Here is a 22,870-nt window from a genome sequence, read left to right as displayed (position 1 = left end):
CACCTTAATCTCTCTCTCTCCCCTAATCTCCCCCCATATTCTCACCACTTTTTCATTTCCTCTGCTCCTGCTTCCTCCCCCACTCCCCCTCTCTACCTTGTCTCATTGCTCTCCCCCTCTCTACCTTGTCTCATTGCTCTCCCCCTTTCCCCCTCTCTACCTCGTCTCATTGCTCTCCCCCTCTCTACCTTGTCTCATTGCTCTCCCCCTTTCCCCCTCTCTACCTCGTCTCATTGCTCTCCCCCTCTCTACCTTGTCTCATTGCTCTCCCCCTCTCTACCTTGTCTCATTGCTCTCCCCCTTTCTCCCTCTCTACCTCGTCTCATTGCTCTCCCCCTCTCTACCTTGTCTCATTGCTCTCCCCCTCTCTACTTTGTGTCATCGCTCTCCCCCTCTCTACCTTGTCTCATTGCTCTCCCCCTTTCCCCCTCTCTACCTCGTCTCATTGCTCTCCCCCTCTCTACCTTGTCTCATTGCTCTCCCCCTTTCCCCCTCTCTACCTTGTCTCATTGCTCTCCCCCTCTCTACCTTGTCTCATTGCTCTCCCCCTCTCTACCTTGTCTCATTGCTCTCCCCCTTTCTCCCTCTCTACCTCGTCTCATTGCTCTCCCCCTCTCTACTTTGTCTCATTGCTCTGCCCCTCTCTACTTTGTGTCATCGCTCTCCCCCCGCCTGCCTCCCTCTCTCCTCCCTCTTCCAGTAATCCCTCTCTCCTCGTGCGTCACAGGTGAATCTCCTTTAGGGAGCGGGGAGCCGTGTGGCCAGTTCTCCTCCTCTACTCTTTCTCGGCCCACATATCCCTCCCCCCCACTAATTTGTTTCTTCTCTCCTGTGCCCCCCCCCCCTCTCCTCCCTCCATTAACCTCCATCTTCCCTCCCTCACTCACCTCCCCACTTGCCTCCCCTCCTTCCTGATGTTTTTCCTCATATCCCATCCCTTGCATCATCCCGTTGCCTTCTCCCTTTTCTTACCTCACCCTTTCCCTCCCCCCAAAATACAACCCCCGTCCCCTCGCTCCCTTGATCCTCCCTCTCTGGCCCCACAGAGCAGCGCGAGGATCAACATCTCAGAGGGCTCCTGTCCAGAGAGGATCATCACCATCACGGGGCAGACAGACTGCGTGTTCAGAGCCTTCACCATGATCACGTTCAAACTGGAGGAGGTACACACACACACACACACACACACACACACACATAACTCTGAGCTCCCAGTGGTGTTCCCCAGAGTGAAGTGTCTAACCTTTACTTCCTCTGCAACATGGCTGCTCTCTGCCAGGGAGCCATTTATTATATGTCTAATGTGGTTGTCTGACCTCACACACACACACACACACACACACACACACACACACACACACACACACACACACACACACGAGTGTGTCTCTCCATCTGTCCTTTATTTGCAGCTTTGTGGAATTTCATTGTCAATCCATCATTTAAATACGTCTGGAGTCTCAAAGAAATGTTAGTTCATTACATTCATAGAAGGTGGAACTTTAAATCTTAACGACACATTTATTTAATTAAAATGTGAAACATGATGTTTTATTCATCCAGAATATTTCTATTTGATGGAAATGTGCAGCCGTAAAAACAGACAACAGTGAAGTCTGTAATAACCCCGACGACGACGATTAAACAATTGGGACAAATTGCACAACAATGTGTTTTTAAATATTTGTTGCATTAGTGATATTTAAATAAAACGCTGCATGTACGGCTTTTATTCCTTTGTGTTTCATTTTAATTATTAAGCTGACGAATAACTGCAGAGTATCTTTCATAATGAAATATAAAGATCAAAGGACCAGAACCTGATCATCTGAACATGGAGGTGTAAAAGCTGCAGCGTCTCCATGGGAAGACGGATGTTAATGAGTTGTTTCTGATTTACTTAAAGAGAATCAACTTTGCTCCATGTCGGCCGATTGCACTAAAAAAGAGTTTTGGAGAATTGGAGCGTCTTGTTGTCAGACGTTAAATCCTGCTGGTGTTTAAATCTTAGTGATCGTAATGGAAGAAAACAAGATGGACGTAAATGTGAGGAGTGGAGGGAGGAAGATTTAGAGAGGAGAAGATGATCTGCTCAGAGAGATGGAGGGAAGAGGATAAAGAGAGGGAGGATGAGGAAGACTGAGAGATACTGAGATGAGGAAAGAGTCGGTGCTGTATGAAGTTAATGAGAAGAGAGATTATAAAGAAGTGTGATCAAAGGATTAAATAAAGAGTGCCGCAGCAGCCATGAGACCGACAGACGTCTTAAAGTCTTTGTCCTGCTGAAGAGTTCTCTCGTCTCTACCTTTTATATTCTCCACAGCTTCTCTCTGATATCCAGCGGAATATATTTAGACAAAACAAGCGACGTGATCCATGTGAAGGCGTGTAAACAGCTCCACACTTCTAAGGACTTTGTGCGTGTCATGTCTGCACATTTCAAGCTTTCCGTGTTTCATATAACGACTCATTCTCAATTCGTCACACACGGCCCGCAGTTTTTAAACACGTTAACGTTGTGAATTTAAACACAAACTACTCGGTTCTGTTAGGAAGAGATTTAGGTTCAGGTGCTGCACAATATATCGACTCAGCATCAACATGAGAGGGCGTGCTGTGTGAGGTGAGACAATCTGTTGTTCAGTACGAACTTCATTTAATCTGATTCAAGGCTTCTTGCAGGTTCTGCATCACAATCCTTCGGAAACGCAAGTGAAACTCAGAGAAACTCAGTGAAACACAGAGAAAATCAGTGAAACTCAGTGAAACTCAGTGATGAAACTCAGTGAAACTCAGTGAACTCAGTGTGAAACACAGAGAAACGCAGTGAAAAACACAGAGAAGAAACTCAGTGAAAACTCAGTGAAACACAGAGAAACTCAGTGAAACTCAGTGAAACTCATGAAACTCAGTGAAACAAGAGAAACACAGTGAAACACAGAGAAAAACACAGGACAATCAGTGAACGCAGTGAACACAGAGAAACACAAGTGAAAACTCAAGTGTGAAAGCAAGTGAAACACAGCGAAACACAGTGATGATGTGATGAAACTCAGTGAAACAAAAGGTGAAATCAGTGAAACACAGAGAAACAGTGAAACACAGAGAAACACAGAGAAACAGTGAAATACAGTGAAACACAGAGAAACACAGAGAAACACAGAGAAACACAGTGAAACACAGAGAAACACAGAGAAACACAGTGAAACACAGAGAAACACAGAGAAACACAGAGAAACAGTGAAACACAGAGAAACACAGAGAAACACAGTGAAACACAGTGAAACACAGAGAAACACAGAGAAACACAGAGAAACACAGAGAAACAGTGAAACACAGAGAAACACAGAGAAACACAGTGAAACACAGTGAAACACAGTGAAACACAGAGAAACACAGTGAAACTCAGTGAAACAAAGTGAAACTCAGTGAAACTCAGAGAAACACAGAGAAACTCAGTGAAACACAGAGAAACACAGAGAAACACAGAGAAACACAGAGAAACACAGTGAAACAGTGAAACACAGTGAAACACAGAGAAACACAGTGAAACACAGAGAAACACAGAGAAACAGTGAAACACAGAGAAACACAGTGAAACACAGAGAAACACAGTGAAACACAGAGAAACACAGAGAAACACAGAGAAACACAGAGAAACACAGTGAAACACAGTGAAACACAGAGAAACACAGAGAAACACAGTGAAACACAGAGAAACACAGAGAAACACAGAGAAACACAGAGAAACACAGAGAAACAGTGAAACACAGAGAAACACAGAGAAACACAGTGAAACACAGTGAAACACAGTGAAACACAGAGAAACACAGTGAAACACAGTGAAACACAGAGAAACACAGTGAAACTCAGTGAAACACAGAGAAACAGAGAAACACAGAGAAACACAGTGAAACACAGTGAAACACAGTGAAACAGTGAAACACAGAGAAACACAGAGAAACTCAGTGAAACACAGAGAAACTCAGTGAAACTCAGTGAAACACAGAGAAACTCAGTGAAACTCAGTGAAACACAGAGAAACTCAGTGAAACTCAGTGAAACTCAGAGAAACTCAGAGAAACACAGAGAAACTCAGTGAAACTCAGTGAAACTCAGTGAACTCAGTGAAACTCAGTGAAACTCAGAGTTTTAGGGCTTTTACAGGACATTTATATTCCCTTACATTTTATAGTCCAAACGATATTAATCAAGAAAAATAATGAGAAACATTTGAGAAATGAACAGAGAATTTAGAAGGAAAATGCAGAAGAACTAATGAAAGGACTCTGAAGTCGCAGAAGGAAGATATTTATCTAAAGACATGAGAACAGCTGTGAAATGTGAGGGATGCGTTAAGGAAAGGAGGAAGAACTGAAGCAGGAGACACTGGAGAGAAATTAAAAGAGCATTAGAGGATTAAAGAGTCATTTCTCTTCTTTCCTCTTCTTCTCAAACCCTCACACACACACTGAATGTCAGCAGACACCACACACACACACTGAGATCTCCACCCTCAGAGAACATCTCTCAGCCTTCATCTCCGTCATCAAGCGGTTTCTGCATGTGGGACGGCGCCCGCCTGTCAATTACTGTGACGAGAACACAGGAAAACAGGATGGAAAGAAAGCTTCTGTGCGAGATGTAAATCGATGTTCCTTCAGACGTGTATTCAGCTCACGCTCCTCTGACGGGCAGCTCAGACGGGACGGCGCTGATATTTACATTTGAGACGCAGCGTCGCCTCCAGTCCAACGCAGCCTAATTTATTGGAGCAATCACATTAAGACCAGGTGATTTAGGCCGCTATTTATGACCTGAGTTAATTAAAGGGGGAGGGAGGGGGAGAGGAAAGGGAGGGATTTAAGCATGTAATGAGGAACGGGGGAGAAAGTTAGGAAATAAAAGAAAGACGACAGGAAGAGCTGCTGAAGGGGAAAGAGGGCACGCAATTAAAACGATGGGAGAGGCTCCTCTCACTAATGACAATAAAAGAGCAGAAGTTTAGGAGATGGAAGAGTGTTAGTTGAGGGGAGGTGATGTGGGGGGGTGAGAGAGGGGAGCACCTGCACGATGGAACAGCAGGATTTCAGCTCAACACTGATTAAAAACCGGATCTCACTTCAGACGCCTTTGATTCACTGGGAGAATAAATCCAAGATATTTAAATGAAAGGGAAAGTTCTGATGTTTTCAGACAGGAAGCAGGAAGTGAAGCGCTGCTGTGGACGTATTTTAGACTCTATTTTTAGAATATGTGTCAGACAGGAAGCTGTGATTGTGACTCTGACCTGTGACGTGGGAGCAGGTTCTGACACAGACGCACGTGAGCAGTTACATCTGCTGCGTCACAACGTGTTCAGAGTCCACGGAAAATATGAGGAACATGAAATATGCATAAATATCATTAAGTGTAGATTGTTTTATGTTTTTAAAGTGATTCTAATGACTGGATTATTAAAGAACTACTGACGGTCCATTGATCCCAGTGAAGTAAAACCTTCTGAAGGTCTTCCTGCTCTGAGGATGTTCCTCCTTTTCTTCTCCTTCTTCTTCTTCTTCTTCTTCTTCTTCTTCTTCTTCTTCTTCTTCTTCTTCTGTACCTTCTCATAGACATTTAAAAGTCTTCTTCAGACGTGCAGCTCTCAGTATTTATTCATGTGAACTTATTAAACCGACTGTTTTTAAAGCTTCACATGTTTGTGTCTCAGGATCTCTCAGCTCTGGTGGCTAACGGCACAGTGACCAGTAAGCCTCCCGTCACCCTGCGGCTCGTCATCCCGGCCAGCCAGTGCGGCTCGCTCATCGGCAAGGGCGGCTCCAAGATCAAAGAGATCCGAGAGGTGAGACTTTTGTTATGACATCGTCCTGAACATCCGGCGTCCCTCGTTCACCCCTGACTTCCATTGCAAGAAACAGATTACAGGAGAAATATTTTTATGTTTACAAGAAAAGAAAAGTAACTAAGTACATTTACAACTGTGTGTGTGTGTGTGTGTGTGTGTGTGTGTGTGTGTGTGTGTGCAGACGACAGGTGCCCAGGTGCAGGTGGCAGGTGACCTCCTCCCTAACTCCACAGAGAGAGAGGTGACGATATCGGGGAGCCAGGACGCCATTATCCAGTGTGTTAAACTCATCTGCACCGTAATCCTCGAGGTACGTGTGTGTGTGTGTGTGTGTGTGTGTGTGTGTGTGTGTGTGTGTGTGTGTGCGTGTGCGTGTGTGTGTGTGTGTGTGTGTGACACAAGCATCTTGTTTGTGTCGTTCTGCTCCATCATGTTGTCAGACACTTAGAATAACAACAAGGAAACAAACTTTACTGGATGCACGCTGACATTTATATCTATATATATAATATGATAATAATATAATATATACATAATAGGATAGATGTAGGGATATAGAGAGAGATTAATAAGATAATAAATAAGAGAGAAAGAAGAGGATATAGTTAATGAGAGAGAGAGATAAATATTAGAATAAGATAATTAGGGATAATAATATAAATATTATATATTAATATATATATAATATTATATATATATATATACAATATTTATATTATGAAATATGATATATATGAATAGAAATATATATATATAGTATAATAGTTATAGAAATAAATTATAGGGAGATAGGTATAGATATATATATAAGAGTATATATAAAGTAATATAATATAATAATATATATAATAATATAATTTATATATATAATATTATGTATATATATATAATATTATATACATAATATTATATGTATATAGTATTATATATATATAATTATATATAAAAAATATAATATTATAATAATATAATATTATATATAATATATATATAATATTATATATATATTATATAATTAATAATATTATATTATTATAATATTATATTTATTATGATATTATTATAATATTATATTATTATAATATTATATTATTATATATATATATTATTATATATATATATATATATATATATAACGAGATTCTCTCGTGTCGTCATCTCAAGTGTGGGATGTGTCTTCGCTCTTCTCTCTGTTCTGCACTTAATTATTCAGGACGTTAAAGAAACATAACTTCAAGGAGTTTTGTATTATTATTCTATCAGAGACACAAACATGATGCAATCCTGATTCAAAGACGAGCTGCAGACGTGATTGTTTTATGAACTCGTGTTTTATCCAACAAATCCAAAGCATCACTTGTGTGTGAGCACATCTCATGAAAGTGTTTCTACGAGATTCCAGCTCTCCAGTAATCTTCCACACAGAAACACTGAGTCTGATTGTCTTATAATTAATACAGCAGTCATTAAGTTGAGCTACGTCGTAGAGATTAGACGCGGAGGGAAACAGTGAAATCAAGGCTGCTGGAGCTCATTGGTATTCTGAGCATCTTAATCTGCGATAAGAAAAGAGGAGCGCAGGAAATAAAAGAAATCAAAACTGCTGACCTCAACTAAACTCCTTCAAGCTGCACTCACTCACAGTTGACTTGTCGTTCGTACTTTGTTTGATCTCAAGTAAGAAATCTTTTGATCTACCTGCCTTCCTCCCAATGCATGCTGGGATGTGATACAGGCTGATCCTGATATTAAACATGTCACTGTAAAACTTGTAATATAAAGTATGTGTTAGATGTGAGTCATGAGTGGGAAGCTTCATGATATCTGTTAGTTACATGTTTAGACTCTGTTCACCTGCTAGTGTGTACACACTGTATGACCCTGTTCACATGTAGTGTTGTACAACATGGTATGACTCTGTTACCCTTGTTAGTGTGTACAACATGGTATGACCCTGTTCACCGTAGTGTTGTCACAACCATGTATGACCCTGTTCACCTGTAGTGTGTACAACATGTGATGACTCTGTTCACCGTTGTAGTGTGTACAACCATGTATGACTCTGTCACCTTGTTCGTGTGTACCCAACATTGTATTGCCTCTGTTCACCTGTGTAGTTGTGTACAACCGTGTTTATGACTCTGTTCAACTGTATGTTGCTAGCCTGTGTACAATGTAGTGTGTACAACATGTATGACTCTGTTCACCTGTAGGGTGTACAAAATGTATGACTCTGTTCACTGTAGTGTGTACAACATGTATGACCTGTTCACCTGTAGTGTGTACAACATGTATGACTCTGTTCACCTGTAGTGTGTACAACATGTATGACTCTGTCACCTGTAGATGTGTACAACATGTATGACTCTGTTCACCTGTAGTGTGTACAACATGTCTGACTCTGTTCACCTGTAGTGTGTCAACATGTATGACCCTGTTCACCTGTAGTGTGTACAACATGTATGACTCTGTTCACCTGTAGTGTGTACAACATGTATGACTCTGTTCACCTGTAGTGTGTACAAACATGTATGACTTGTTCACCTGTAGTGTGTACAACATGTATGACTCTGTTCACCTGTAGTGTGTACAACATGTATGACCCTGTTCACCTGTAGTGTTGTACAACATGTATGACTCTGTTCACCTGTAGTGTGTACAACATGTATGACTCTGTTCACCTGTAGTGTGTACAACATGTATGACCTCTGTTCACCTGTAGTGTGTACAACATGTATGACCTGTTCACCTGTAGTGTGTACAACATGTATGACTCTGTTCACCTGTAGTGTGTACAACATGTATGACTCTGTTCACCTGTAGTGTGTACAACATGTATGACTCTGTTCACCTGTAGTGTGTACAACATGTATGACTCTGTTCACCTATAGTGTGTACAACATGTTATGACTCTGTTCACCTGTAGTGTGTACAACATGTATGACCCTGTTCACCTGTAGTGTGTACAACATGTATGACCCTGTTCACCTGTAGTGTGTACAACATGTATGACTCTGTTCACCTGTAGTGTGTACAACATGTATGACTCTGTTCACCTGTAGTGTGTACAACATGTATGACTCTGTTCACCTGTAGTGTGTACAACATGTATGACTCTGTTCACCTGTAGTGTGTACAACATGTATGACTCTGTTCACCTGTAGTGTGTACAACATGTATGACTCTGTTCACCTGTAGTGTGTACAACATGTATGACTCTGTTCACCCTGTAGTGTGTACAACATGTATGACTCTGTTCACCTGTAGTGTGTACAACATGTATGACTCTGTTCACCTGTAGTGTGTACAACATGTATGACCCTGTTCACCTGTAGTGTGTACAACATGTATGACTCTGTTCACCTGTAGTGTGTACAACATGTATGACTCTGTTCACCTGTAGTGTGTACAACATGTATGACTCTGTTCACCTGTAGTGTGTACAACATGTATGACTCTGTTCACCTGTAGTGTGTACAACATGTATGACCCTGTTCACCTGTAGTGTGTACAACATGTATGACTCTGTTCACCTGTAGTGTGTACAACATGTATGAATGTTACAATACATATCTTTAAAGGAGCTTTTCTCTAAAGGAGCTTTTTCTCACACTCTTCAGCAGAAGTCTCCACTTCAGCAGCACTTACATACACCAACTTTCCACTTTCATTCCTCTCTATATTCTGAAGCTTTGTGCAGAGGGCTTTGTTCACATGTCACTCACAGCTCATGTTATACACGCTACACTAACTACATGCAGGAGATGCACAGAGTTCTGTGTGTTGACAGGATTTAGTGATTTATGGAGTGATACAAAGACAGATCCAGAATCCCCTCTGTAGTACATGTTGTTACTTGTGTCACCCTGGTGGTTGTGTGTTGTGTCCCGTCACAGATTGTTGCAGGAGTCTCTCCTGGAGTTCAGAACATACTGTCCTCTGTCCCTGATGAACCTGATTTTTCCTCAGTTCAGTTTCTTTTTCCCTTTTTGATCTTTCTCTTTTTGATCTTTCTCTTTAGTCTCCGCCGAAGGGAGCAACTATTCCATACCGACCAAGTCCGGCCCCGGGCACTGTACTGCTGGCAGGGAACCAGGTGAGACAGGAAGTCACTCAAACTGTATAACTGTATTATGTTGCAGTTACAGAAAAAAAAGTAATGAGATTAAAAAATGGGGATTATTATAATAAAGTCTCACATAAAGCTCGGCCCGAGCTACGGATTCGGTGTGGCATCGACATTTCTAATAATAAACTGTATTTCTACATTTACAAAGTGGTGAAGCACTTTTTAAAAGTGCTAAACAAATAAAGTTTAGAACAAGATACAACACAGAGAGTGTGCAATAAAAACAGGAAACGGTGAAAGTGATGAAAGAGTCTCGACCCAACTTTGCACATCAATACATATTTTTGAACAGTTTTCTTTGTCATGAATACTTTCAAATAGAACGTGAATATTTATTGGTGAACAAATTATTTCCTTCCAGAACAGGTTTGATTTCCATCAAGTCAACTTTATTTCTGTAGTCCAGAATCACAATCTTTTAATCTTCCAACACGTCTGAACTTAATCTCTCGATTCAGAGGAAAAACTGCCAACAATGCAAACTTAGTTAGTGAACTGCAGACGTTATAATAATAATAATAAATTGTATTTATAAAGCGCCTTTCAAAGCTAAAAGCAATCTCAAGGCGTTCCCTGCCTCTGCTAATGTTAGCCTGCTAATGTTAGCCTGGTAACATTAGCAGAGCATGCTATCATGCTAACTTTCAGGCAACACAATAAATGAAACTGCGTCAGCTAATTATGATACAACAAATAACTGTATTATGTTGCAGTTACAGAAAAACAAAGAAGTAACTTACAGTTATAGAAATAGCCAATAAATGACATTAAATTAAACTTTCTATTATTGAAGACAAACTCAAAAATTATGTAGAAATAAATTTAAATTCTTACAAAATATTGGAGGAATTTCAGCATTTTTATTTCTCTTATCTTTTGCATTTGGGATTGAAGTAATATAAAAGTAAAGTAACTTTAATTTTGTGACACTTTAGACGACATAGTTTAAGAGGTAATGAGTATTTGTTTATATCCTGAAGCTCAGAGATAAAGCTCAGAGAGCGTCACCTGCTGCAGCTCCAGAGGTTTTAAACACTTCAGCTGCTGTTACAGATTCATATGATGCTAAATGTTGATGTTCTGCTTCCCCTGATATTCCTAATGCTGTGAGAAAGTTAAATTGGGACTCGTCCTGACTCAGCCCCAATTAAAAGTATTACAAAGTGAAGATCAACATCAACGCTTCTCCCTGTGGGTTCTTTACCTCGAGCTCTGCAAAGTTTTCCGGGCTGAAAGTCTTCGGATTGGTTGAATGTTGCGGCGCTCAGCAGCGTGGAGGTCGTTGTTCTGTCCGTCTGCACAGAGTCACACGTCGCTGCAGTCTGTGTGTTTGGTCTGTTTGTGCATGAACTCTGCGACGTGTCGTTATCAGTAAGCGTCACAAATATGTGTAACGTGTGAAACTGCAGCTTCAACCTTCGAACTTAAAATCCTCGTCACGCCTCCTCCTCCAAAAGTAAATCATTATTACACTAAAGAGGATTCAATAAAACAAGGTCACGTTTAACTTCAGGGTACAGTGCAGTGTGTGTGTGTGTGTGTGTGTGTGTGTGTGTGTGTGTGTGTGTTGCCTTTCATTCTTTAGGTGTGTGACTCAATTTTAGATTTTCACAACACGATAATCGTGGCAAAAGTAATTCACAAAAACGCTATAATCTCGATATCTGTAGAATATGTTATAATAATAATAATAATAATAGTAATAATGCTATCAGTTAAATTCATCTTTAACTTTGTTTATTACTTGTTTTGTCTCTTTTGTGGCGAATAAATTCCCCTAATTTGTGGCGTTTGTGGGAGCGAGACAAAGAGAGAAACAGGATGTTAGCATAACGTGTATTATTATTATAAATATAGGATTTTATTTTTTAAATATCATTGTTACCATCAACAACAGTAAATGGCGACGCACAATGAATCCCAACAAAAGAAACTAATTCAGAAACTGTCGCTCGACAAAACTCATTCATTATTCCATATTTCAAGATGGCCGCCGAGCCCTCAGAAAGCATTCTGGGTAATAATAATGATAAAAAGTGCGGTGCATACAGAAACCAGAAGAGAGCAATGGTTTGATGGGGATTCAAATGTGAACAATAAAAGACAAAAGAAGAGAAAAAATAATCTTTTCTGGATGAAATGATCCAAACGGCAGCCGACAGATTAAAGAACGCAGCAGTAGAATATATATATATATTAATATATATAAGTCGTGGAGGTTGCAGCTCTAACGGTTGTTATGTGTCCGTGTGGCGGCTGAAGGTGTTCGAGGCATCGGACTTCGGCTCCCACCCTCTGTTCTCGGTGGCACAGGGAGGAGTGGACATGCAGCAAGTGAGTATGAACTGCAGACTCAACGTTATAACAATAACACAACAGGAACATTCGAAGTGGAAGAGCTCATGTTGGGTATTTAGATTTGGTATTCCAGCTAGTAAAATACGTTTATTTTTAATATTGTGATATATTAATTTGTGTAAAATGTTACACACGAGCAGATGTTTATGTAGTTATATTACATCATAATAATCATTTTTATTGAGTGTTTTGTTTGTTCACACCTTAAACCTTTCACATAAATAAACAACCACCACAAAAGAGAAAAATACAATAAAATCAATTAATTACATGAAAATTAATTATTTAATTATTTAATTAATTATTCACACCTGAAAAAAATTAGAAATAAAACATCCAGGTTTAATGGCACTAAAGTATTTAATTTATTATTGCAGTATAATCTGTTTACCTGCAGCTTTGATGAAAGGTACATTTTTCCTTAATACATAAATATCTTTAATAATTACTTACAATTATTTAAATATTTATGTCTGACTAAAGTTATGTTTGCGTCACATTCAGTACACTCTCTACAACTTATGTACATTTTATTAATAATAATAATAATAATAATAATAATAACACTTTAAACACTAAAAGCACTTATAAAAATAATAAAACATTTGAGGGCAGACGCTAAAATATATAAAGGAAAATAAAAACAGAAAAATAATAATAATTAGAGAATTAATAAAGAATATAATAAGAATGATTTTTAATTATGAGCCAATTAATTTAAATGAATAGGTTTTAAAAACCCTAACCCTGCTTTTCAAAATGTCCTTTTGAATTCTTCATCTGACAGAAATTCTCTTGGACAACATGATTATTTATCATGTTTTGTTTTATTATTTGCCCAACAATAATACGGATAACAAAGATAAAAAATTAACAAAGATAACAAAGATAAAAAGATATAAAGATAATAAAGATAAAAAGATTAAAAGATAAAAAGATAATAAAGATAAAAAGATAAAAAAGATAAAAAGATAAAAAAGATAAAAAGATAATAAGATTAAAAAGATAACAAAGATAAAAAGATAACAAAGATAAAAAGATAACAAAGATAACAAAGATAAAAAGATAACCAAAGATAAAAAGATAACAAAGATAAAAAGATAACAAAGATAACAAAGATAACAAAGATAAAAGATAAAAAGATTAAAAAAGATAACAAAGATAAAAGATAACAAAGATAACAAAGATAAAAGATAACAAAGATAAAAGATAAAAGATAAAAAAGATAAAAAGATAACAAAGATAACAAAGATAACAAAGATAAAAAAGATAAAAGATAACAAAGATAAAAAAGATAAAAAGATAACAAAGATAAAAAGATAACAAAGATAAAAGATAAAAAAAGATAAAAAGATAAAAGATAACAAAGATAACAAGATAAAAGATAACAAAGATAAAAAGATAACAAAGATAAAAGATAAAGATAACAAAGATAAAAAGATAACAAAGATAAAAAGATAACAAAGATAAAAAGATAACAAGATAAAAAGATAAAGATAACAAAGATAAAAGATAACAAAGATAAAAAGATAACAAAGATAAAAAGATAACAAAGATAAAAAGATAACAAAGATAAAAGATAACAAAGATAACAAAGATAACAAAGATAAAAGATAATAAAGATAAAAAGATAACAAAGATAAAAAGATAACAAAGATAAAAAAGATAAAAAGATAATAAAGATAAAAAGATAACAAAGATAAAAAGATAACAAAGATAAAAAGATAACAAAGATAACAAAGATAAAAAGATAAATAACAAAGATAAAAAGATAACAAAGATAAAAAGTAACAAAGATAAAAAGATAACAAAGATAAAAAGATAACAAAGATAAAAAGATAACAAAGATAAAAAGATAACAAAGATAAAAGATAAAAAGATAACAAAGATAAAAAGATAACAAAGATAACAAAGATAAAAAGATAACAAAGATAAAAGATAAAAAAGATAAAAAGATAACAAAGATAACAAAGATAAAAAGATAACAAAGATAAAAGATAAAAAAGATAAAAAGATAAAAAAGATAAAAGATAAAGATAAAAAGATAAAAAGATAACAAAGATAACAAAGATAACAAAGATAAAAAGATAACAAAGATAAAAAGATAACAAAGATAAAAAAGATAAAAAGATAACAAAGATAAAAAGATCACAAAGATAAAAAGATAAAAGATAACAAAGATAAAAAGATAACAAAGATAAAAGATAAAAAGATAACAAAGATAAAAAAGATAAAAAAGATAAAAAGATAACAAAGATAACAAAGATAAAAAGATAACAAAGATAACAAAGATAAAAAGATAACAAAGATAAAAAGATAACAAAGATAAAAAGATAACAAAGATAAAAGATAAAAAGATAACAAAGATAAAAGATAACAAAGATAAAAAGATAACAAAGATAAAAGATAACAAAAATAACAAAGATAAAAAGATAACAAAGATAAAAAGATGACAAAGATAACAAAGATAACAAAGATAACAACGATAAAAAAGATACAAAGATAACAAGATAACAAGATAAAAAGATAACAAGATAACAAAGATAAAAAGATAACAAAGATACAAAGATAACAAAGATAACAAAGATAAAAAGATAACAAAGATAAAAAAGATAAAAAGATAACAAAGATAAAAAGATAACAAAGATAAAAAGATAAAAAAGATAACAAAGATAAAAATATAACAAAGATAACAAAGATAAAAAAGATAAAAGATAAAAAGATAACAAAGATAAAAAGATAACAAAGATAACAAAGATAAAAGATAAAAAAGATAAAAAGATAACAAAGATAAAAAGATAACAAAGATAACAAAGATAAAAAAGATAAAAAAGATAACAAAGATAAAAAAGATAACAAAGATAAAAAAGATAAAAAGATAACAAAGATAAAAATATACCAAAAATAAAAAGATAAAAGATAACAAAGATAACAAAGATAAAAAGATAAATAACAAAGATAAAAAGATAACAAAGATAACAAAGATAAAAAAGATAAACAAAGATAAAGATAAAAAGATAACAAGATAAAAAGATAATAAAGATAAAAAGATAATAAAGATAAAAAGATAACAAAGATAAAAGATAACAAAGATAAAACGATAAAAAGATAACAAAGACAAAAAGATAACAAAGATAACAAAGATAACAAAGATAAAAAGATAAATAACAAAGATAAAAAGATAACAAAGATAAAAAGATAACAAAGATAAAAAGATAACAAAGATAACAAAGATAAAAAGATAACAAAGAATAAAAGATAACAAAGATAAAAAGATAAAAAGATAACAAAGATAAAAAGATAACAAAGATAACAAAGATAACAAAGATAAAAAGATAAAAAAGATAAAAAGATAACAAGGATAAAAAGATAACAAAGATAAAAAAGATAAAAGATAACAAAGATAACAAAGATAACAAAGATAACAAAGATAACAAAGATAAAAAAGATAAAAAAGATAACAAAGATAAAAAGATAACAAGATAACAAAGATAACAAAGATAAAAAGATAACAAAGATAAAAAGATAACAAAGATAACAAAGATAAAAGATAAAAAGATAAAAGATAACAAAGATAAAAAGATAACAAAGATAAAAAGATAACAAAGAAAAAAAAAAAAAAAAGATAAAAAGATAACAAAGATAAAAGATCACAAAGATAAAAAGATAAAAGATAACAAGATAAAAATATAACAAAGATAAAATATAAAAAGATAACAAAGATAAAAAGATAACAAAGATAAAAGTAAAGATAAAAGATAAACAAAGATAAAAGATAAAGATAAAAAGATAAAGATAACAAAGATAAAAAGATAAACAAAGATAAAAAAGATAAAAGATAACAAAGATAACAAAGATAAAAAGATAAAAAAGATAACAAAGATAAAAAGATAACAAAGATAAAAAGATAACAAAGATAAAAAGATAACAAAGATAAAAAGATAACAAAGATAACAAAGATAAAGATAAAAAGATAACAAGATAACAAAGATAACAAAGATAACAAGATAAAAGATAAAAAGATAAAAAGATAACAAAGATAAAAAGATAACAGAGATAAAAAGATAAAAGATAACAAAGATAACAAAGATAACAAAGATAAAAAGATAACAAAGATAAAAAGATAACAAAGATAAAAAGATAACAAAGATAAAAAGATAACAAAGATAAAAAGATAACAAAGATAAAAAGATAACAAAGATAACAAAGATAAAAAGATAACAAAGATAAAAGATAAAAAAGATAAAAAGATAACAAAGATAAAAAGATAACAGAGATAAAAAAGATAAAAGATAACAAAGATAAAAAGATAACAAAGATAAAAAGATAACAAAGATAACAAAGATAAAAGATAACAAAGATAACAAAGATAAAAGATAAAAAAGATAACAAAGATAACAAAGATAACAAAGATAAAAAGATAACAAAGATAAAAAGATAACAAGATAAAAAAGATAAAAGATAACAAAGATAAAAAGATAACAAAGATAAAAGATAAAAAGATAACAAAGATAACAAAGATAAAAAGATAACAAAGATAACAAAGATAAAAAGATAACAAAGATAAAAAGATAACAAAGATAAAAAGATAACAAAGATAAAAAGATAACAAAGATAACAAAGATAAAAAAGATAACAAAGATAACAAAGATAACAAAGATAAAAAGATAACAAAGATAACAAAGATAAAAAGATAACAAAGATAAAAAGATAAAAAGATAACAAAGATAAAAAGATAACAAAGATAAAAGATGAAAAAGATGAAAAAGATAACAAAGATAACAAAGATAAAAATATAACAAAGATAACAAAGATAAAAAAGATAACAAAGATAAAAAGATGAAAAAGATAACAAAGATAACAAAGATAAAAATATAACAAAGATAAAAAAGATAACAAAGATAAAAAAGATAAAAGATAACAAAGATAAAAAGATACCAAAGATAAAAGATAAAAGATAACAAAGATAAAAGATAAAAAGATAACAAAGATAAAAGATAACAAAGATAAAAAAGATAACAAAGATAACAAAGATAAAAAAGATAAAGATAAAGATAAAAGATAACAAAGATAACAAAGATAACAAAGATAAAAAGATAACAAAGATAACAAAGATAACAAGATAACAAAGATAACAAAGATAACAAAGATAAAAAGATTAACAAGATAAAAGATAAAAGATAAAAAGATAAACAAAGATAACAAAGATAACAAAGATAAAAAGATAAAAAAGATAAAAGATAAAAGATAACAAAGATAAAAAAGATAAAAAAGATAACAAAGATAAAAGATAAAAAAGATAACAAAGATAACAAAGATAACAAAGATAACAAAGATAAAAAAGATAAAAAGATAAAAAGATAAAAAGATAACCAAAGATAAAAGATAACAAGATAAAAAGATAACAAAGATAAAAGATAACAAAGATAAAAAGATAACAAGATAAAAGATAACAAAGATAACAAAGATAACAAAGCAAACAAAGATAAAAAAGATAAAAGATAACAAAGATAAAAAGATAACAAAGATAAAAAAGATAAAAAGATAACAAAGATAACAAAGATAAAAAGATAAAAAAGATAACAAAGATAAAAAGATAAAAAGATAACAAAGATAAAAAGATAACAAAGATAAAAAAGATAAAAGATAACAAAGATAAAAAGATAACAAAGATAAAAGATAACAAGATAAAAAGATAACAAAGATAAAAGATAACAAAGATAAAAAGATAACAAAGATAAAAGATAAAAAAGATAACAAAGATAACAAAGATAACAAAGATAAAAAAGATAAAAGATAACAAAGATAACAAAGATAAAAAAGATAACAAAGATAAAAAGATAACAAAGATAAAAAGATAACAAAGATAAAAGATAAAAAAGATAAAAAGATAAAAAAGATAACAAAGATAACAAAGATAAAAAGATAAAAAGATAAAAGATAAAAGATAAAAGATAACAAAGATAACAAAGATAACAAAGATAAAAAAGATAAAAAGATAACAAAGATAAAAGATAAAAAAGATAACAAAGATAAAAAGATAACAAAGATAACAAAGATAACAAAGATAAAAGATAAAAGATAAAAAGATAAAAAGATAACAAAGATAAAAAGATAACAAAGATAAAAAAGATAACAAAGATAAAAAGATAACAAAGATAAAAGATAACAAAGATAAAAGATAACAAGATAAAAGATAACAAAGATAACAAAGATAACAAAGCAAACAAGATAAAAAAGATAAAAGATAACAAAGATAAAAAAGATAACAAAGATAAAAAAGATAAAAAGATAACAAAGATAACAAAGATAACAAAGATAAAAAAGATAAAAAAGATAACAAGATAAAAAAGATAAAAAGATACAAAGATAAAAGATAACAAAGATAAAAGATAAAAGATAACAAAGATAAAAGATAACAAAGATAAAGATAACAAAGATAAAAAGATAACAAAGATAAAAGATAACAAAGATAAAAAGATAACAAAGATAAAAGATAAAAAAGATAACAAAGATAACAAAGATAACAAAGATAAAAAAGATAAAAGATAACAAAGATAACAAAGATAAAAAAGATAACAAAGATAAAAAAGATAAAAAAGATAAAAAGATAACAAAGATAAAAGATAAAAAAGATAACAAAGATAACAAAGATAACAAAGATAACAAAGATAAAAAAGATAACAAAGATAAAAAAGATAAAAAAGATAAAAAGATAACAAAGATAACAAAGATGACAAAGATAACAGATAAAAAAGATAACAAAGATAAAAAAGATAACAAAGATAAAAAAGATAAAAAGATAACAAAGATAAAAAGATAACAAAGATAAAGATAACAAAGATAACAAAGATAACAAAGATAAAAGATAACAAAGATAAAAAGATAACAAGATAAAAGATTAAAAAAGATAACAAAGATAACAAATATAAAAAAGATAAAAGATAACAAAGATAAAAAAGATAACAAAGATAAAAAAGATTAATAAGATTAAAAAGATAAAAAATAAAAAAGATAACAAAGATAAAAAGATAACAAAGATACAAAGATAAAAGATAACAAAGATAAAAAATATAAAAAGATAACAAAGATACAAAGATAAAAGATAACAAAGATAAAAAATAAAAAAGATAACAAAGATAAAAAGATAACAAAGATAAAGCTGGTCTGCAGTTTTAAAGTTTTTAAAATGGTGTCACATGAGCAGAGAAACAGAAACAGCGGTGATGATGCGTGTTAGTTCAGAACATCAGCCGAGCGCTCTGAGCTCAGATCCAGCAGCACCTCGAGTGTCGCCGTGATGAGCGAAGCGTCCTTGAACCAGCCACGACCCACAATCACTGCTGACACGTGTGATCCGTGTCGGTGGAGAACGCGGCCCTCGGGTCAACGTCCTTGTGCGTTTAAATACTTTTCATGTTCGCGCCCGCGGCCTCTGAGCGTGCTGCTGCAGCATTTCGTGGACTCATAGAAAATGCAAATATCCCTTTTGACATCGTTTCCTCTTCATCGTTCCTCTTCAGCGTACTGCTGGGATGACGTGTTTGGCTGCCTCCCTCTAAAGCCAGTGGGATCTTTGCATTGGCAGAAAATAAGTTATGTGGCAAACAAACATTTTATCTCCACTTTCAATCTTCAGAAAGATGGCCTGTGAACAAAATGTGAAAACATCTTGAGCTTGTGTGAAACACAAACCGTTACTTCAGGCGTCTAACAAAAAAAACTATTCAAACAACACGTCGATTACCAAAAGATTTATTTTAGTCTCGATGTTGGAATCATGTGATGGTTTTAAATTCCTATAGTAATAGTCAAATATATATTGTTTATTTAGTATCCTCATTAGTTAACACTGCCAGCTTCGCAACAATGTTCACTTTCTATCTGGAAATGTAGAAAATCAGCACATATTAGTTACACATATTTTACTTAATGTCTCATTAACATTTAAACATTTCAGAAAAGAACAGCTGATATCTGTTAGTTACATCATTTATCCTGTTCACCTGCAGAGTCTCACCTGCAACACCATACGAGCATTAACAGGCTGCCACACCACACACGAGAGTGACGCTGCACACACACCACACACACACACACCACACACACACGAGAGTGATGGCTTCACACACACACACACACACACACGAGAGTGACTTTGCACACACACAAGAGAGTGACGCTTCACACACACACACACACACACACACACACGAGAGTGACTTTGCACACACACAAGAGTGACGCTTCACACACACACACACACGAGAGAGTGACTTTGCACACACACGAGAGTGACGCTTGCACACACACACACACACAACACACACACACACACACACACACAGACACTCGTAAACCGGAGGCCGACGAGTCTAAATTCCTCTTTTTATCCAAAAGACTGAAGATCATAAGAAACGTTCTCCTTCTGGTTTCATATAAATACTTTTCATCTTCACTGAGAACTATCGTCTCAATCCCGACCTCCAAGACGCCACAGGCCTCATGACGTCACCTGAAAGCTGTTCGTGGAGTAAAAACACAACGAGAAAAAGAAAAATTATGTTTGGGGAGAACGAGGGAGACGTGGAGGGGAGGTTGACAGAAGTCGGGTTAGTGCAGAATGATTGATGCTTTTTGTATTCATTATTTAAGGCTCCGGGGGGGGGGGTCATCTCTTCTTCTGCTTTCTGGTCAAATCACTCATTTTCTCCCCGTTGACGCAGCCATCACAAACTCATTTCTGGGATTAAACATTAATCTGTACTTCACGATTAGAGCTGTGAGGATTTCTTAATATTATTATCGGCTGAGAATCAGTCGGGATGATGTTGAGAAGTTCTGAGAGAGCAAACAGCCGAGAGAGGTCAAGTCTCAGAGCATATTAGTGACTTATATTTTACAGCAAATCAAATCAAATGTATTTATTTAGCCCAATATCACAAATGATACATTTGTCTCAGTGTTTACAGACTGTACAGGATACGACCCCCTCTGTCCTTACACCCTCTGTCCTTACACCCTCTGTTCTCAGACCCTCTGTCCTTACACCCTCTGTCCTTACACCCTCTGTCCTTAGACCCTCTGTCCTCAGACCCTCTGTCCTTAGACCCTCTGTCCTCAGACCCTCTGTCCTTAGACCCTCTGTCCTTAAACCCTCTGTCCTTAGAACCTCTGTCCTTAGACCCTCTGTCCTCAGACCTCTGTCCTCAGACCCTCTGTCCTTAGACCCTCTGTCCTTACACCCTATGTCCTCAGACCCTCTGTCCTTAAACCCTCTGTCCTTAAACCCTCTGTCCTTAGACCCTCTGTCCTTAGACCCTCTGTCCTCAGACCCTCTGTCCTTAGACCCTCTGTCCTCAGACCCTCTGTCCTTAGACCCTCTGTCCTTAGACCCTCTGTCCTCAGACCCTCTGTCCTTAGATCCTCTGTCCTTAAACCCTCTGTCCTCAGACCCTCTGTCCTTAGACCCTCTGTCCTTAGACCCTCATAACTTATATTTACAGCAAAGGTCTTAAATCTTTTTTAATACGAAGCCGTGTCACGAAACGTCCACGACTCTGCTCAGAAATCAATTTTAAAATGTTCCTGATAACTTCACATGAAGTTGACTTCAAGTAATCCTGAAGGTTTCACCACATTAGTTAATTAAAGCTGATGTTCCACATGTATCATCTTTATAATGCTGTTTAAAGGCTTTTATATATATTGATATATACATGTGTGTGTACAGAGTGCATGCCTGCACACCTCTGCTCCATGCCGTGTTGAGAACCTGATAATCTTCATTATTGTATTATTAACATTTGAGTTCGAAAAGGTCGTTATGATGCTTGATGCTCCGCCAGCCGTTAATACTGAAGACGTGAGGATAAAGTGAAAGTCGTGTGTTGCAGTTTGCAGGATCGGACTCGGTGTGTGTTTGGACTTCTGCAAGATTAGAAAACATATTGTTGTGCTGCAGCCCAGCTCTTTATAGATAATGTCATCGTTTACCTCTTTAATGTCCCCAGTGTTCAGAACAACATGTTATTATTAAATGAATGTCTCCGTCATGACAGATCAGCTGCTGACATCCAGCCAGGATTGTGTCAAAATAAAAGCTTTCAGTGAGGATATAAATAAATACAAATAAAAGAGTGTTTATTGTTGTAATACTCATTCTGGCCACTAGAGGCTGCAGCACGACCTCATGTTCTAATACTAGTTTTATAGATTTAATTTCTACATGCGCTCTAAACACAACAGACATGTCACTTGTTAGCAGGTTAAGTAACATTAGTGAAACGTCCCAGATTAGTATACAAAAAAAAGTTTAAAAAACACATAAACAATTTAGATCAGATTATAAAAGCCCGAGCGGCCTCTCAGTGATCCTCGGGTGGAGTCGATTTCTAAGCTAACAAAGTTTATAAAAACACTTTTACTGCTAGTCTGAAAAAAGGCACCAAAGATGCACCAAAGTGAGAATGTTTGTCCGGTTGGAACAGATTTCCTGCTCTGAGAGAGCTGCACGCCTGATGTGTGCTGAAGCCTCC

The 22,870-nt window shown here is 34.0% G+C and overlaps 1 protein-coding gene across 1 annotated transcript in view; it reads left to right on the top strand.

Annotated features, from left to right (window-relative positions):
• pcbp4 (poly(rC) binding protein 4) overlaps positions 1-22,870 on the top strand; it is a 93,089-nt gene that overhangs the window by 65,322 nt on the left and 4,897 nt on the right. Inside the window, exons 6-10 of the mRNA XM_029430822.1 lie at positions 1,047-1,163; positions 5,711-5,842; positions 6,027-6,155; positions 9,867-9,941; positions 12,237-12,308. Coding sequence (XP_029286682.1) covers positions 1,047-1,163; positions 5,711-5,842; positions 6,027-6,155; positions 9,867-9,941; positions 12,237-12,308 — 525 coding nt within the window. The remainder of the gene's footprint in view (positions 1-1,046; positions 1,164-5,710; positions 5,843-6,026; positions 6,156-9,866; positions 9,942-12,236; positions 12,309-22,870) is intronic.

This window comes from Cottoperca gobio, chromosome 5 (genome assembly GCF_900634415.1).
Source record: "Cottoperca gobio chromosome 5, fCotGob3.1, whole genome shotgun sequence".
Taxonomy (NCBI): domain Eukaryota; kingdom Metazoa; phylum Chordata; class Actinopteri; order Perciformes; family Bovichtidae; genus Cottoperca; species Cottoperca gobio.
Note: the sequence above shows the minus strand (reverse complement) of the source record. Positions and strands in the feature narration are given on the sequence as shown.